The sequence below is a fragment of the Penaeus japonicus genome, unplaced genomic scaffold (assembly GCF_977035675.1).
Source record: "Penaeus japonicus unplaced genomic scaffold, GWHDUDI00000001_assembly GWHDUDI00000025, whole genome shotgun sequence".
NCBI classification, from domain to species: domain Eukaryota; kingdom Metazoa; phylum Arthropoda; class Malacostraca; order Decapoda; family Penaeidae; genus Penaeus; species Penaeus japonicus.
The window spans coordinates 30,852,341-30,864,840 of NW_028234427.1; the positions used below are offsets into that span (position 1 = coordinate 30,852,341).

At 38.6% G+C, this 12,500-nt stretch overlaps 2 protein-coding genes across 2 annotated transcripts in view; one reads left to right on the plus strand and one right to left on the minus strand.

Annotated features, from left to right (window-relative positions):
• Nucleotides 1-9,595, minus strand: part of LOC122264430 (DDB1- and CUL4-associated factor 17) — a 9,957-nt gene extending 362 nt beyond the window's left edge. The window contains exons 1-10 of the mRNA XM_043033324.2: nucleotides 9,208-9,595; nucleotides 8,269-8,402; nucleotides 6,548-6,685; nucleotides 6,084-6,350; nucleotides 3,829-3,947; nucleotides 2,849-3,022; nucleotides 2,058-2,203; nucleotides 1,644-1,722; nucleotides 963-1,103; nucleotides 1-782 (exon numbers count right to left, since the gene is read on the minus strand). The exon at nucleotides 1-782 is cut by the window's left edge and continues 362 nt beyond it. Of these exons, the coding sequence (XP_042889258.2) occupies nucleotides 318-782; nucleotides 963-1,103; nucleotides 1,644-1,722; nucleotides 2,058-2,203; nucleotides 2,849-3,022; nucleotides 3,829-3,947; nucleotides 6,084-6,350; nucleotides 6,548-6,685; nucleotides 8,269-8,402; nucleotides 9,208-9,281 (1,737 nt within the window). The 5' untranslated portion in view covers nucleotides 9,282-9,595 and the 3' untranslated portion in view covers nucleotides 1-317. The remainder of the gene's footprint in view (nucleotides 783-962; nucleotides 1,104-1,643; nucleotides 1,723-2,057; nucleotides 2,204-2,848; nucleotides 3,023-3,828; nucleotides 3,948-6,083; nucleotides 6,351-6,547; nucleotides 6,686-8,268; nucleotides 8,403-9,207) is intronic.
• Nucleotides 9,596-9,826: 231 nt separating this feature from the next.
• Nucleotides 9,827-12,500, plus strand: part of LOC122264432 (uncharacterized) — a 4,161-nt gene continuing 1,487 nt past the window's right edge. Inside the window, exons 1-2 of the mRNA XM_043033325.2 lie at nucleotides 9,827-10,178; nucleotides 12,074-12,250. Coding sequence (XP_042889259.1) covers nucleotides 10,146-10,178; nucleotides 12,074-12,250 — 210 coding nt within the window. The 5' untranslated portion in view covers nucleotides 9,827-10,145. The remainder of the gene's footprint in view (nucleotides 10,179-12,073; nucleotides 12,251-12,500) is intronic.

The window sequence follows — 12,500 nt, forward strand, 5'->3', positions numbered from 1 at the left end:
GCATTGTGACATTCAAGGCTGGAATGCCCCCGTCATGAGTGGGTTAATCTTTTGGTTTGTAGAACTTTTATAAAGAGAGCTATTATATCTTTTATATTACTTTCACTACAGTGAAAATGAAAAAAAAAAAATAAAATATTGACAATTTTATAATACAATCTGGTTGACCAATCTTTCTCTTCCTTTTAGTCTTGGGAAATCATAACAAATTAAATGTTTCAAATAAAAGGCAAGTATTGAAATGTACACAAAAAATCTTTAAAAATGGATAAAAATGCTAATAGAAGTTACCTCACTATCACATAAGAAAGGAAGCACTATGGCACCCATTCATCTGATTCATCTTCTGACTCATTTTCACTAGATTCCCCATGTGCCTGCCTCCTCTGTCTCCTCCTCCTCCTTCTTTGTGTTCTCTCCCTTCTATTCCTCTCTCTCGGTCTTCTTCTCACATTCCCACTTTCATTATGATCACTATCACTTTCTCCATAACTGACAGACCTCCTGTTGTTGAAGTCTCTTTCTCCTATCCTCTTCGCACCCTTTGGTTTATCAGCTGCACTTTCGTCGGTATCCTCCTTTTCCTTCAGCCGGTATGAGAGGATGGTGTACTGAGTCCCCTTATATACAACGATGTTCAAGATGTCTCTGTCCATGTGAACACTGAGTCGGTTGGTCTCTATGTCCCCATCGACGGTGGTAGATATGTCTAGTTCGTCAAGTAATTCGTAGGTGTAACTGTCATAGAATGTAACCTTCACCAGGTGTGTACGGCAGTTTTCCTGATGGAGGGTTGAGAATTAGCAATTTGACTTATTTCAATAAATTAACTATATGTTTAAACTATGTAGAGCAAATCATATATTTAAATATCAGGCTACTGATCCAAATATTTTTCAAATCTAACCTTTTCACAGTGGCTTAAATGATACAATACATGCATAAAGAATCCTCCAACTTACATCCCTCTGAGCTTCCAGGATGGCAAGAACCCTCAACTCTGTCTCTACGTTGAAGGCAAGAGCTCTGTTCAAGGAATAATCCCATTCAAACTTTGACTTCAAGAGCCGCCCTGAACGGGAGTATTTAGCAACGTCCTTATCCTGCAAAGAAAGAGAATGCATGGGGATATAGTTCATTTAGATTTGTACTCTATAATGAGAAAGGTGCAACAAAGTCTTACTTTACATTTATAAAGGTATAAATGAGAATGAATAGCTCTACAATGCAGGATATGGTAATAACATTCCAATTATCACATCTATGACCTGTCACTCATGTGCAGGCCATGGGCATCAAATAACACGACATTCTGGAATAATTCTCATTCATACCTGTTTTTTACATCTATCATAAACACCTATAGTTTACTCCTTCCTGATATCTTAGGAGCAGTAATTCTTCTTCCTTATTATTGCAACAACTGCAATATACAACGCATGAAGTAGAGCAAGTAGCGGTGATGTACTTTTATACATCATGTGATAGAAAAGATATTTTTGGTAATGTGAAAAGAGCTACTGCCCCATGTGGCTGGGATAGCAGGCCCCCTTAGCACCTACTGTTAAAGTGTGCATGGGAGGGGATGCCCAAAATATTTATTTCACAGTGTCTAATAAACTAGAAGAGTCAGATTCACCCACCTTAGCCTTCTTTTCAGATGGAAAAGTAAATTCTTCCTCCAAATAACGCTTTCCATCCTTCTCCTTGATGGCTAAAAACCTGGAATCATAAATATTGGAAAATGGCATATACTGTCAAACTTAAACATAGTTGGGAATTTACCTCTGAACAGATGGCTTTGTTCATTTTCTTTTTAAAATCATTAATAAAAGTATCTCTATTACTAAGTCAAATCTTCTTGCAAATTAGCAGATTATATGCATATGTATATTGAGTCTTTGCAATGCCAAAGCTATGAATTACCAAATACAAATATAATTCTGGTATAACAGAGCAACGTCCCTAAAAATACAGCAGAGCAAATTCTTACAAGACCACAACACACCCCAACTAACATACACAAACACAATCTTACAAATCTTACAACCATTTACCTGAGTTTTGAAGTTCTGATGTGAATAACTTTATTTGAATCATCTGGATGAAACATTAGGTAATCTGGAGAGACTTGCTGCTCATTCCCGTCTTCCCACCTCACCTGTCCCCCCTCCAGCAACTCCCCTGAGGCAAGTTCGTGGATCTGTAGGTCATGGGAGAGAGGAGAGGGTGTTGAACCTTTACCATGAGAGGTTCCATGACTGACAGATATGAGGTCGATGTATGTAGTTAAGACAGATGAATTATAATATGTAAATGATGATAATCTTACATCCCCTAGAATCACATTGGCCACACTTATTGTTAGCCATATTTATATGTGGGTTCTGTTCACTATGATAGTGTCATTATCTTGCATGAACAGACAAAAACTAGCAGCTCTCTTTCTACAAATTTATCAATGTGAATGCATTTTTAGTTTTGAATGCGTTTTTAGTTTAACTTTTTAATATCAATAGTATAATCTTTTTTTTATCTATTGATATGATAAATATACTTTCATGCTGCATGTGATTTGTTCACATATTTTGTTGCACTTTGTTCAAGTTTCCACTCACAAATGAGGGGTGAATAGGGTTACTTCTTCACAGATTTCACACTGTATTGTGCAGTATGTATTTGAAATATACATCTTTTAGTGTATTAAATCAAGCTCTTGAAATATCAGACCAAACTTTGTCTTGGAAAAAATAGATTAATCGAGCTGCCTCAACATATTATGCAATTAACTGCTACCTTTCCTAGGAACCAGAGAAGAGGAAATATTCACAGGATTTGTTGCTCTTACCTGCAACAGACAATCTGACACAGCTCTAATATAGGCCCATGGACAGGCACCTAATCCAAGAATGTCCATGTGAGTGTATGCCGCAAAAAGCAGAGGAGGTGTTCCTACTACCATATCATTTATGTATGCTTTGCTGTCTGGGATGTCTTGAATATCCTTTGAAGTGTTTTTCATCTGGAAAAAGAACATGTATAAGCAAGATTTTGCTGTTTTATAGCAGACATATTCATAGAATGAACAGAATTTCAGAATATCAAATATCACTGAAAATATACACAATTAAGCAATAGATATTGAGATATCATATATGTATGGGTTGGATATAATGCTATGCTGAATACTGAATGAAAACATTTACAGTGTATATCGATTATAAAGATAAATATGAGGATATCAGTGATCAAATTTGCTCCCAGACAAATATGCCTGGGGGCATCATCACCTAAGGGATACAAGGAGGCCATATCCCCAATTTTCAGTGCTGCCCACCTATTTTTACCACCTGTCAGGCTAAATTTTTAGAACATTGATAAGTCATTGTGATCCCTCGACCCCATAGTCTAAAATGCCCTCCCCTCCAACTGATTGTTTTTCTTGGTGACACACCTACTTAATTCTCTCTATCTGTGTTCCTACAAGTAGAATCAAAATTCATTAGAAGCTTTAACCCGTTAAGACAGGTGACAAGATACCACATCAAGTGGTTCCAGGGTCAGACGCCTGAGACGAGATATTTTGTCATGGCTATCCTCCTGGCCAGTGCGCCGGGTGATCGGGCATACAGCGCTCGGCAGCGGCCAGTGCGGGCGAGAATCCCTAGGCGTTAGGCTTATGCGTTAGAAATATCCCGGCATGTCAACCATTTAGAGCCAAAATAGCCCCATCATTAATGGGTTAAGAACATTAATCAGTTTATTTGTATAATGTGCCAACCATTCTGAGAACTTTAATCCCTGCAATCATTTCAGCATTTAACTCACCCTAATGATTTCCTGTGCATCGTAAATCAAACTGAAGCTTTTCTCTGTAAGGATTAGCAGCAGACCTTCGTGAATCTCCGCATCACGCATCTTCCCGTACTTCTTCTTGTCCTCTTCCCCTGAAAATTATTGTAACTCATATAATTTTACCATTCCTCTTGTTAATAAGAAATACAGCAAGTGGGGTTAGATAGTATGAAAATCAGACCGTACAACAATATACTGTATTATTGCAGATAGCTTATATAATAATATTCATGATGTAAGTGGATTAATATACAATATAATACAATGCATCTACCCAATCCAAAGATTTGCAAAGATGCAAGGCAAGTAGCAGTAAATTCCTTCTAAACCATTTCCCATTTTTAGCAATGGCATAAGAGGTAAAACATATGAATATCATTATGATAAAAGGAAACAAAAAGGTTATAAATATTAATGAAATACTAAAATGAATGTTTTGCTCAAGTGCACTGAGAGCTGCCATTATGGTCTCCAGAGATAAGACAGGAAAGCAATATCATCAACAAAGTCAAGGTCTGTGACATAATAATCCCATCTGGACCTGAACCTGAAATGCCCTGAGAATCTGAGACCTTATGGTCATCTGCTGACCAGACTGCAGTCAATGATGAGAAGAGCTTGGCAATCAATTTTCTCTGGGTGTAGATGGTGGGGCAAAGGTCATTTACATACAAAGGACCTTTTAACCTCCTCAGTAAGATTCCCTATGTGTCTAATCAACAACCAGTCAAGCTATACACCTCAAATCTTCCAGGCTTCCAATGTTTCCTACAAAATAAAGTTCTGCCTTGTTCTTAGGCTGTCACCTATGGATTCCAGAGCTGCATCAAGTGTTTCACAATTTACCCATTAGCAGTGCATGGCATGATTTACTGCAAAGGCAGAGTCGGTCACAGAGTCGGACAATGTAAACCAACCATCCTACTGCACAAATATTTATTTAAAACTAAGACAAATGGGTTAAAGGGCTTATACAGTACTGCAGGATCTGTTTTAGGTTGTCGAACATTGCGAAACGATTATAGATGGCCATGGTAAACTCCTAAAGACAAACTCTCCTCAGGCTGTTCATGTGAAAGACCCTGAGAAGCTATCTAGATGGATAGGAGATTCTGACATGGACAGAAGGGTAACTACAACCTTTTCATGATTGATACCAAAGAATTTCACACTCCAAAAAATCTTGCAGTACTAAAAGGTCTTCTAATGAGGAATAACAAGGCTGTGTTCAGTCTCTTTAGTTGCACTTCTTCTATCTCTGTATCAGGTCAAGAGATGCAAGTCTGTGCTGGTACCAGGAGTAAAGAAACCTTAGTCTATCTATATATTTATCTATTTATCTACTTGTCTCCATCTCCATCTCCGTCTCACCTATGACCTGAAAAACTAAAACTGTGTTCCATTGTCATGGCCTTAATAACTTCCAATAATCATTTTCCTGGATGTGATCTACATTATTTATATATTTGCTTTTGTTTTAACTGGTTAGACAACAAATAAGATGGCTTGCCGAGTAAATTCTGCCAAGCTCTCCTCATGCCAATTGTGCTGTAAAAGCTGTTAAAATTTTGGTAAAGCTTAAACAAATGTGCCTAATAATGGCATTTCTGCCTTGAGCTATTTACCAAAATAAAATTCAGCCTATAATACTATAGGCATAACTGAAAAAAAAAATAGACAATTTGTTTGTTCCTTTAACTACTAGCTAATTTTTTTTTTTATCAAAGTGCATAGAAATAGGAAAAATCTAATTCCTTCAACTGAAATGTACAGCAGTCCTTTTGATATAAGGATTAAAGGAACCACCATGTCTTCCTACTTCCAATTCTTTCCCCCTCTATCATCTGACATATTAGTGTCAACTCGTTTCAACCTTACCCTCACCTGCCACCACATACCACCATATAGTATGACTACCCACACTGTAAATCCACCTACCCCATCTTAGTGTAGTGTCTAAACCATATTTAGGAAGCCAAATATTTTTCTTTATTAGAAAAGCAGAAGAGGATTATCAGTTAAGGGTTATTAGCAACATACAGCTCCTTTGGAAGTATCAGAGGTAAAGCTTCACTCTCGTATCACCGCACTCTAATTCTTCTGAAAGTTCAGGTGGCAAGGTTTTTGTCTCTATAGACCAAGAATCAAGTTCTCTTAAACTGCCAATTTTTTTTTTCTAGCCAATCACATCACTAAGTACTTATTTTGAAATTAGGTGCCTGCTTCACCTGGAAATACTGATCCATGAATGTTGAGTGAAGCTATTATTCCAAAGGGATGCATCTGATACACTTTAAAGTGAAAGAAGTACTCGGTCTGGGGTTCAATCTTTAGCTTGGGCGACTTGACTATCAGGACATCATCCATTATGCTCAGGGACAGCGACTTGGTCTGTATCTGTCCCAGGTGAATGCGGTTGAAAACTGTTCCTTTCTCTAGGTCGTGCCGCGTCAAAACATTTCCTTTCCGGAGAGCGAAGATTACGGGCCGGTACTCTGCAATCAAAATCCTGTCAGTAGTATTCATTAGAGCAGGTTATTTCAAACAAGATTAGAGCACGATGTAATGAACTGCTATACCAATACCAGAAAACCATATACAGATTCAACAAATGTTACAAAAAGTCTTCCTCATAACATATCCAAGTTCTTCATTCTCTCTACTGTAAAAAAACGTGTATGCTGCTACTGACCTTGTCCTGGGAGAGATGACTTATAGACTGGATCTGGTACATCATATACTTTGATTTCCTTTGGCCGAGGGTGGAGATCAAGTGTGTACATTTGAAGGAGTTGTCCATCACCACAAATTCTTTGCATAACACTTTTATCTGTGGGTATTATAAACAAGATAAAGTAAGAATTTCAATCATACTTGATTAACCCTCTCTGGACGGGTGGTACAGTACTGTACCGCTCATTCAAAAGCCCAGTGGCCGGGCGGCACAGTATTGTGCCAGCCATTTAATTGATTTAGGCCTAAGCATTCGAAAGCCCCGGCATTGTGACATTCAAGGCTAGAATGCCCCCGTCGTGAGTGGGTTAACAAACATGAGACCAATAATTAATTAATAAGGTCTCGAAGACTTCAAGAATCAGTGTCTAGATAGACAGTGACTTCAAAACTGAAAAACATTAAAAAGGATAGAAAATAGACTTATAATAACTTTTGCATATTGTTCCACTAGTTATGGGGACCATTTCCTTTTTTTCAATTTTTGGGGCAGTACTGATTTCTATTCATGTCCTTTTCGAATCAATCTGATGGTCTCAATGTCCTTATAGGTATGAAAAGATAAATTTTAACGTAAATTTCATGTGAAAAGTTTGGTACTTTTCTGGATTGACTAGGGATGTAATTTTTGTCCTACGAAGATGGAACGTGTCTCAGTTTATTCATGAGACAGCTGTCAGGACATGCCCTTCCTATATCTTACAGTTTCAATCTTGTGGTCATATTATGGCTCTAAAATAATGCAATTCTATTTCTAAAATTCATATTTCTTGCTTTTATATATATATAAAAAAAAAAATGGATAAAACATACCCTGACCATTGTTTCTCAAAAATACAACCCAAGCAAGAAAAAAAGAAATACTAATAAACCTTAAAGTGAAAACTGAGTGACTTCCTGCCCGTCCTTAGGCCGTCATGTTTTAATGGTGAAGATGGGACAGCAGATGAAATATGATCTTGGTGCTTTTTTTTCCAATTCTAACCTTGTATCCATACCATAACTCTCAAAAAATTGTGCTTTTTCTTTTTTTGTCGTATTGATCCTAATTATTAGAAAAATAATTTTTAAAATGTAAAAAATGGAATGACTATATACTGAGCATTGTCTTTATGAATCTAATGAAATCTAGTCCTATTTTCATCAGTCAGAAATGATGACTTGAGCAAGGAAAATAATTCTTTCTTTCTTTCCTTTACTTACTGTGCAATAGCAATAAAAAAATGCAGAATATCAAGATACATGTAGTATAAAAAAAATGATCAAATCTGGGATGCATAATTGTTTTTTACTATATAAAATAAATCACTCATGCAATTTTGGTGGGGTGAAATTTAAAAAATAAATGGGAGGGGGGGCTTTCAAAATTATCATTGGGAGTTTGTGAATAGATGGTGTAAAAAAATGCATTTCATGGTTGAACAATTTCCTTAGAAGTTAAAACTTGTGAGCAAATTTAAATAATGCCTTAATGAGAACATTAGTTCTCAATATGGTTATATACAGCAAACAAAACCAATATAAATAAGATAATACTAGATACAACAGAAATCATATGAAATACAAAACACTTACCAACAATAACAAGCAAAATCAAACAACCATTTAACAATAATGGTTTTGAATGGGTATAATGCTGTTAAAAAACTGCTGCATATTGTAATTGGCAAATATATATACCTGCATTGGAGGGTTTTGTCGTCCACAACAGATCCCCACAAAACTCTACTGATGAACTTTCTTTCACATGTAAAAGCTGCTTCCATTTTCTCCTTGGTCCAAATATGCAATAGCGAAGAGCTTGTAGGCTTGTCCTGTTGGGAAGAAATGCAATTATAATGTATGTCATCATCAGAGAAAGTAGGAAAGAAGAAGAGAGCAAAGAAAGAGGAGAATGAAGAAAGTGGAGAGAAAAGAAAGAGGAGAGTGAGGAAAGAATAAAGAGGAGAGAGGAGAGCAAAGAAAGAGGAGAATGAGGAAAGAAGGGAGAGTAAAGAGGTGAGAGGAGAGAGGAGAGGAGAAACGAAAAGATATAGGGGAGAGGAGAGAGGGGAGATGAGAGAGAGGTGAAAGATGATAGCAACAAGGCATAAGGAGAGAGAGTTTATTTACATTTTAGCAAAGAATGGAAGCAAAGCCACATAAGCACAGATTCATGAACTCTTATAGCCAATTATAGTCTTACCTTTATTTTCAGCACATAATCTCTGATGTTTTATATGTACTTCATAGCCAATACCTTTGTTTTCCTCTATCTTCACACAGCTCTATCATAAACATTTGCACATGGAATATTCTAGGAACAGACTGTATTAAATTCAGCATGTCTGTCCCTCAGTTTTCCAAATAAACTCTATGATACTCCTACAACATATTATTAGGAGCAGAATTTCATGTGTAACATACATACAGAGATTGTAATATACTGTAACAACTAAATTGCTCTTCAAGTTATAACAACCTCAACTACCAGTCTAAAAATCAATATATTCTACTCTTTTCTTACTTGTGGTATAGTGACACAAGACCAATGTTTTGAATTGCAAATACTCTGTAATGCATTCAAAACAAGCAGCTGGCAAGCATTTTATGAAATACTGTATGTATGCTGTTCCTTACCAAGCCGGACATGGAACCCCATATTCTCTCCTCCTGAGCTCGTGCAGCACACACTTGCGTCTCCTTGACTTCATGATCCTGTCTCTTCCTCCTCTTCCTTCTCCTCCGCTTCTCCCTCCTCCTCCTCCTCCTCCTCCTCCTTCAGCCCTCCTTCAGACAGCTCCTTGACGCCGAGAAATGCACTTAATTAGAGACTCCCATGGCGTTTCCTCTTCTTGTTCCCCTGTCTAGGAGTGTAGTTATCATGTTTCTGTTATAAATAACTGGCCTGTTATCTATATCCTTCACGTGGTGGAAGGATCACAACAGGTGAACTGTCCCCAAAGGAAGGTGTGTTTACTCGCCGTGGGAGTCGACCGTAAAATAGAGCTCGGTTTGTTTTGATACTGGAGTTGCCGGGGCGAGGGGGGCTTGTTCCATATTATGTTGGCTTTAGGTTAGGTTGACGCGGCATGAGGGTAGTCTTTTGGTGAAGATTGAGACCTGGTTGTGATCCTGGTGACTTGAGGATAATGCGTTAGCTGAGAATAAAGGGGAATTAAAATGCAAGTGTGAAGGCGAAGTGGCACCCGCGTCCGGCAGGAGGTTCCGCTTCTCCCATTCTCCCTCTTGGCCCTTCAGTGTCACGCCAGCCTCCGGAGGGGAAGTATCGTCGCTCTTCGGCGGCGCGTGACCTGTTGCCTGTCTTTCTGCGTCGAGGACATTCGAATTCATTTCTTTCTACTCGAGGACGTGTCGGTTAAATGTGTCACGTCATTTCGAAGAGGACGTTAAACCCTTAAGATGAGACAACACACTTCAAGGGTTCTTAGACACTGATTACGCGTGTTTTGACGTTGCAAGTATTGATATATACTTAATATTAACGGTCCTGTAGGGCTGGACAACCCCCCTCTGACCTTCCTGCTAATGCAATATCGATCACGAAATTCTTCATCATGAGTGGATACACGAACTCGCAGACGTGGGAGGTTAGTGTTAGTATAATACACACGACTAGATATTGTGAAGTTTTCCTCTCTTTTTTAAATTATAAAATATCCTATAATAAGTATATTATGCCCGTGCTTCTTTCCCGGTGCCTTTTCACGTCATGCAAAAGATAGGTCATGATCAACAGGTCTTGGTATTAGCTCAGATGTTGCATGAATGAGTGAGTGTCTAGTGTAGTGCGAGGAAGTGTATGTCACGTTGAAAATGTTGAATGGCTTTCTCGAGTAGTGGTGCCAAAGGTCACGGGAGGAATGGTTGTGCAGATACATGAGAGGAGAGTAGAGCTGAAATAACATACAAATCTCTTAGGTGGATAACATGAGCTGTACTTATTTGGGAGCTTTAGTTACTCTCGTTATCAATCATTTTTCTCTCTCTCTTTCTTTTTTCTTTTCACCCTTTTATGCTTATCTTCTCATACACATCCGGCTTCCTGTCTCTTGTGATTTCATCAGTTCCTGTTTCCTTTTTTTTTCTTTCTTTTTTTTCCTCCATCTCTTTTTTATACTTTCTCTCTCTCTCTCTCTCTCTCTCTCTCTCTCTCTCTCTCTCTCTCTCTCTCTCTCTCTCTCTCTCTCTCTCTCTCCCTCATTCTCTTCTCTCTCTCTCTCTCTTTTCTTTCTCTCTTTCTCTCTCTCTCTCTCTCTCTCTCTCTCTCTCTCTCTCTCTCTCTCTCTCTCTCTCTCTGTCTCTTCTTTCTCTCTCTCTCTCTCTCTCTCTTCTCTCTCTTCTCTCTCTCTCTCTGTCTCTTCTCTCTCTCTCTCTCTCTGTCTCTTCTCTCTCTTCTCTCTCTCTACTCTCACCTCCTCTCCTCCTCTCTCTCTCTCTCTCTCTCTCTCTCTCTCTCTCTCTCTCTCTCTCTCTCTCTCTCTCTCTCTCTCTCTCTCTCTCTCTTTCTCTCTCTCTCCTCCTCTCCTTGCCCCTCCCCTCCCTCTAACCCTCTAACCCTCTAACCCTCTAACCCTCTAACCCAAGCCCCTATCACTCCCTCTCTCCCATCAAAGTAAAAAAAAAGTCTGTTTCCTCTCTCCCTCCCTCCCTCCCTCCCTCCTTCCCTCCTTCCCTCCCTCCCTATCTCTCTCTCTATCTATCTATCTATCTATCTTTTTCCCCCTTTCTCTCTCTCTTTCTCTCTCTCTTTCTCTCTCTCTTTCTTTCTTTCTTTCTTTCTTTCTTTCTCTCTCTCTCTCTCTCTCTCTCTCTCTCTCTCTCTCTCTCTCTCTCTCTCTCTCTCTCTCTCTCTCTCTCTCTCTCTCTCTCTCTCTCTCTTCTCTCTCTCTCTCTCTCTCTCTCTCTCTCTCTCTCTCTCTCTCTCTCTCCTCTCTCTCTCTCTCTCCTCTCTCTCTCTCCTCTCTCTCTCTCTCTCTCTCTCTCTCTCTCTCTCTCTCTCTCTCTCTCTCTCTCTCTCTCTCTCTCTCTCTCTCTCTCTCTCTCTCTCTCTCTCTCTCTCTCTCTCTCTCTCTCACTCTTTCACTCTCACTCACTCACTCACTCACTCACACTCTCTCAACTGTCTCTCCTAGCTCACTCTCCTTCTCCCAATCAGTTTAAATCATCTCTTTATATATTGTCCTCCATGATAAGTATGCCATTGAATGACAATCATACCCTTTCTTAACCCTCTCTGGACGGATGGTACAGTACTGTACCGCTCATTCAAAAGCCCAGTGGCCGGGCGGCACAGTATTGTGCCAGCCATTTAATTGATTTAGGCCTATTAAGTCGAATGCCCCGGCATTGTGACATTCAAGGCTGGAATGCCTCCGTCGTAAGTGGGTTAATAAAGGAACAAGCATTATATGAAGGTATATGAGTTAGTATATCCTTTTATGTCTATATATATATATATATATATATATATATTTCTTTTCAGGCTTGGCTAGATGTCTACAACGTATCGTGGAACAACACTTCCTTCATATTCCTAGCCTCCGTGGCCCTGTCAGTGGCCATTATCATTGTCTCTTGGATTCTTCCGTTTAACAGCAGCGTGAGAAATCGCACGAGCAAAGTGGAGATCAAGATTGATGAGCCAGAGGAAGATGAGCAGGTAAAGGATGCTTTTCCGTTCTTTCTTTCTTTTTTTCTTTTTCTTTTTTTATTATTATTTTTTTTTATTATTATTATCATTATTATTATTATTATTATTATTATTATTGTTGTTGATGTTGTTGGTATTAATATTGTTTAGTTTGGTTTGTTTACATTTACTGATGGTTTTGTGTTTTCCTCTTTTCTTTATTTTTGGGGGATATTTTTCTCATCATGTATATTTTGATCCCATGTTTTTTCCTCTCAGT